Source organism: Solanum pennellii, chromosome 8, assembly GCF_001406875.1.
Source record: "Solanum pennellii chromosome 8, SPENNV200".
Classification (NCBI taxonomy): Eukaryota; Viridiplantae; Streptophyta; class Magnoliopsida; order Solanales; family Solanaceae; genus Solanum; species Solanum pennellii.
In genome coordinates this window covers 3,364,335-3,369,459 of record NC_028644.1, presented here as the reverse complement: position 1 = coordinate 3,369,459, position 5,125 = coordinate 3,364,335, and the positions used below count along the sequence as shown (strand labels likewise).

General features: G+C 33.3%; 1 protein-coding gene across 1 annotated transcript; it reads left to right on the top strand.

The window, feature by feature from the left end:
* The first annotated feature begins 1,745 nt into the window (after window positions 1–1,745).
* Window positions 1,746–4,800, top strand: LOC107027998 (probable methyltransferase PMT18). The gene is made up of 6 exons (XM_015229047.2): window positions 1,746–2,739; window positions 2,826–3,036; window positions 3,126–3,414; window positions 3,621–3,792; window positions 3,878–4,173; window positions 4,260–4,800. The coding sequence occupies exons 1-6, from the start codon at window positions 2,041–2,043 to the stop codon at window positions 4,480–4,482; spliced, it is 1,890 nt and encodes a 629-aa protein (XP_015084533.1). The 5' UTR covers window positions 1,746–2,040; the 3' UTR covers window positions 4,483–4,800.
* The last annotated feature ends 325 nt before the right edge of the window (window positions 4,801–5,125 follow it).

The following is a 5,125-nucleotide window of genomic DNA, read 5'->3' as shown; positions in this document are numbered from 1 at the left end:
AAGAAAAACACTTTGTTCTGTTCACTAGAAATATTACTGCAACAAAACTAAGGACATCTTAACATATGATTTTGCAGGAAAATAAAAAATTGTACTATTGCACATGAAATTATCGTGATGAACATTTCGACTTTACATGCAATATGATTTCTACTAAACAAAACAAAGTGTTTTTCTTCTCACATTCTTTCATATGGATTTGTTATTTCTACTAAATATATAAAATGACGATTGAACTTCCCATGCATAGGTTATGGATAAAATCAATGCCAAAAATAGGTAAAATTTTGGAGGAGGATTAAAAGTGCACCAATATTGCAAACATGAGGGACTATTAGTGCTCTATGAGAAAACTGAAGGATCACTTTTGAGTCTTAACCCAAAGAAGAGAAACTATTTTGATCATTTCCTCGAGATAAAATGGTTCTAATTCGTATTTCTTTTAATTTTAAGTTAAATATAAAGTGGATAAAATGATTTTGACTCATCTTTATTTTAGGTCAACTATAAATTGAGTAAAATGGTTCTAATCCGTCTTTCTTTTTTTCATTGTTTAATTCAGTTTTTCCTAGGATTCTTATTTATCTTAATTTTTTTTTTTGTTCATGAAATATATTTTTAAAAGGTATAATACATAAACATTACATTTAATTTAGCGTCAACGAACAACTTTTAATTTGCACAAGTAGATACTTAAACTGTTATAAAATTGAATATATAGACATAAGTGTCTTACATGGCATGATAAATATGGAATGTCAATTCAATTGATCTTACATTAGTTTAAAGAAAAATAAAATATATATTTCTTCTATCACCCCTCACATTAGTTTAAAGAAAAATAAAATATATATTTCTTTCTATCACCCGACTTTTTAAAATATATCTCTTGTTATCTTTGAGATTTTATTATTATAACTAATGGAATTGATTGATCAATTTAAGCTCAATTAATAATAACTAATAAAAAATCATATCATCAGTCAATTCTTCTATTAAATTGTTTGAGCTCATATATCAGCTTGCTATTTTACTCAAAGAGTTTAGGTCCCAGCAATATGTGAAAAGATTTATAAATTTCACTCACTGTGATCAAAATTTTTGTTGAAAATCTGAATTTGAGAGCACAACTTTAGTATTATAAGCTTGTTATTCATGGTATATGACTCCGCATATACAGCGAAAAAAATCTTATTCTTATTTTTTTTAAAATCAAAATTTTACGATATAAAAATAATCGTCATGCATATACAACTCAGACATAAGAACATTTCAACATCTAATAATATAATTATTCATGTAGGAGCTTCCTCTAGTACAAGATCATTCTTCTAGTCTATTGTTTGTTTTACCATCTTTGCCAATTGACTATTTGTTTCACAATTTTTGCCATTTTTTTTTATAGGACCTCAAGGCTAGGCTAAATCTTCCTCGAAGGGATTCCTGAGCGAAATTCTTTTTCAAAGAACTGGCGATATTCCCTTAACTGCTTTCTCTAAGTATATTAATAATTATAAAAGCATAGGCGTATCCACGATTTTAAGATGATAGACGCACTATTTTAAAGGATTTAAGATTTTAAGTTGATGGGTGCACCAAAACTTATTCACCCCACTCTTCTAAGCTGATGTCATGAAATAAGAATCCATGATTTTTTGATCAATTTATTGGTTGATGAATTTTTACTCATTTTTTTTTCCTATTTTTTCAAGTAAGGAGGCATTTGAGGCATATGTTACGGTATTTTCAACCTGTCCACCAAAAACATTTACATATAATAATTTGTATAAACCAAGATATTCACTCACTACCTTCAATTTGTTTTAGCTTGGACCAAGTCATGTAGACTTGTAAACTTCTTATTCATTTCCATCCCCTGTGTTCCTATTATTTAGTAACCTTTCAACTGTATCCATCAACTGGCCTTAAAATTCATGCACATTCATATTCAACTACTTCATCAATCTTGTTAGCTCAAGTGTTGATTACCTCTATCGATAAAATCGTTCAAGTTAATTGATGTCAAATTAATTGTATTCGATGGCAAAAGACCATGGTGGATCTCCAAAGTTATACCAGCTTGAATCTAAGAGAAAACGAGTTACTTGGATTGTTGGTGTTAGTGGTCTATGCATCTTTTTCTATATTCTAGGAGCTTGGCAGAACAATGGAAGACGGCCAACATCATCTGCTGAAGTATACACGAAAGTTGGATGTGATCAAGATAAGTCATCGTCATCATCAATATCATCATCAACGATATCATCATCAGTAGTTCCTATGGATTTCGAGAGTCATCATCAACTAGTGGTAAACAATACAAAGTCACTAGAAAACTTTCCACCATGTGAAATGTTGTATAGTGAATACACACCATGTCAAGAGCCACAAAGGGGTAGAAAATTTGATCGTAATATGCTAAAGTACAGAGAGAGGCATTGTCCAAATAAGGAAGAGAAAGAGGCGTTACGTTGTCTTATACCTGCTCCACCCAATTATAAAATCCCTTTCAAATGGCCACAGAGTAAAGACTATGCTTGGTTCGCGAATATACCACATAAAGAGCTTAGCATTGAGAAGGCTGTTCAAAATTGGGTCCAAGTTGAAGGTGATCGTTTGAGATTTCCAGGAGGTGGAACCATGTTTCCAAACGGAGCTGATGCTTATATTGATGATATAAGTGCACTCGTTCCCCTTACTACTGGAACTATTCGCACAGCAATTGATACAGGATGTGGTGTAAGCAATTTATGCATATCTTCTTGTAACTAATTTACTCGTTAATTTATAAACACGTATCTAATAATTGATATACACATATATAGGTTGCAAGTTGGGGTGCTTATCTACTTAGGAGGGATATAATAGCTATGTCATTTGCTCCAAGAGATACACATGAAGCACAAGTTTGGTTTGCACTTGAAAGAGGAGTTCCAGCGATGATTGGTGTTATGGGTTCTCAGAGACTTCCATATCCAGCTAGGGCTTTTGATATGGCTCATTGTTCTCGTTGTTTAATTCCATGGTACAAGTATGGTAAGGTCTTCGATACATACATTTCACATATTAAATTTTCTTCATACCTAGTCGTGACTTATGAAATCGTGATCATTTGTGTATTGCAGATGGGTTGTACCTAATTGAAGTTGACAGAGTGTTACGTCCCGGGGGTTATTGGATACTTTCAGGACCTCCGATTCGTTGGAAGATGTATTGGAGAGGTTGGGAAAGAAGCCAAGAAGATTTGAAGAAAGAACAGGATTCTATTGAAGAGACTGCTAGACAACTTTGCTGGAAAAAAGTGATCGAAAAGGGTGATTTATCTGTGTGGCAAAAGCCTCTGAATCACAATAAGTGTATAAAAAACAAAAAACCATTTATGTGCAAGTCACGCGACAAAGCCGATGCAGCATGGTACGTAATGTAATTAATTACTATATTACTACTACCACTACAAGAAAACTGTGAATTACATGCGGATTTCCCCTAGGAGTTTGGTATGAAAAATTGCAGTTTCCTGCGGATTTTCATACTTAAAAAATTCCCATGTAATTCACAGTTTTTATGTAGTGATATACTATCAACAAACTCATCAAAGACATTTATGTTCAATCTTAAAGGTATCAAGACATGGAAGCTTGTATCACTCCGCTACCAGAAGTAACCAACTCAAATGAAGTAGCAGGTGGTGCATTAGAAAAATGGCCCGAACGAGCATTTGCTATCCCTCCTAGGATCAGTACTGGCTCTGTACCAAGCATTACAGTTGAAAAATTTAAGGAGGATAACAAGGTAATAGAAAAAGAACAATCAAATCATTTTTAAAATATAACTCCGTTATTGATTGATTTTATATGTAATAATTGATATGGATCAGGTATGGAGTGAGCGTGTGTCATACTACAAACGTCTAATAGGTCTGTTGCCTCAAGGACGATACAGAAATGTGATGGACGCGAATGCTTATTTAGGTGGATTTGCAGCAGCTCTTGCGAAATATCCAGTTTGGGTAATGAATGTGGTTCCTGCTAAAATTGAGCCAGACACATTGGGTATCATATATGAAAGAGGCTTTATTGGTACATACAATGATTGGTGTGAAGCTTTTTCAACATATCCGCGAACTTATGATCTCATTCATGCTGGTGGTTTGATCAGCCTATATCAGGACAGGTACATATATGCGTCCTGATTTTAGTTAGTTACTAGTAAAAATTACATAGTATTAATACGAGTTTTGTTTTTTTGAATTGATGAAGATGTGATATAACGTATATTCTACTTGAGATGGATAGAATATTGAGGCCTGAAGGTACAGTTATATTCAGAGATGGAGTAGAAGCATTAGTGAAAATCAAAAGTATTGCAGACGGTATGAGATGGCAGAGTCGTATCGTGGATCATGAGAGCGGACCATTCAACCCAGAGAAGATTCTTATTGCTGTAAAAACTTACTGGACCGGTGAACCTAAACGAGAATAGATGATCAACCATACAATATCGTCGTGTATGGTTATTAAGTTTCTTTCTTGTTATTGCTTGTAGTTGGAATTATTAACTTCATTTGCAGATCAATAGAATAGAAGATCAATTCATGCTCATACTCTTTCATCTTGCACTATATTTTTGCTTTTTGGGTACAATATCACTCTTAGTGAGTAGCCCCTTCGTCGGAATACGAGTAAAATGATATAGGAAATGATTAAATAACATATTTTGGACACTCTTAACATGCATAACAAGCTATTGTAGTCCAGTGGTTTCACCTCCTTGGAATAAGGTAGTGCTCATGAGTGTGTATCTGAATCTCACTAGTTTTATTTCTTGAAAAGTGCTTTTATTGTGCTATTTCTGGACACTCCTTGTGAAATTACAGGTTCCGCCACTAACTCTTACTCCCTCTGTCCCAATTTATGTGACATACTTTCCTTTTTAGTCAGTTCCAAAAAGAATGACACGGAGCATCAACTATTATTCCCTTGTCTCAATTTATGCGACTTACTTTCCTTTTTAGTCTGTCCAAAAAAAAAATGACACATTTCTATATGAAGTAATAATTTAATTATAAAATGTCTATTTTACCCTTAATGAAATAATTTACAACCACATAAATTTCTATCATTCA

Excerpts from the sequence above, each read along its gene's own strand:
- LOC107027998 (XM_015229047.2), top strand. The coding sequence starts at position 2,041 with ATGGCAAAAGACCATGGTGGATCTCCAAAGTTATACCAGCTTGAATCT. Across the intron at positions 3,037-3,125 it reads AATTCCATGGTACAAGTATG|ATGGGTTGTACCTAATTGAA; the intron begins GTAAGGTCTTCG and ends TGTGTATTGCAG. Across the intron at positions 3,415-3,620 it reads GACAAAGCCGATGCAGCATG|GTATCAAGACATGGAAGCTT; the intron begins GTACGTAATGTA and ends TCAATCTTAAAG.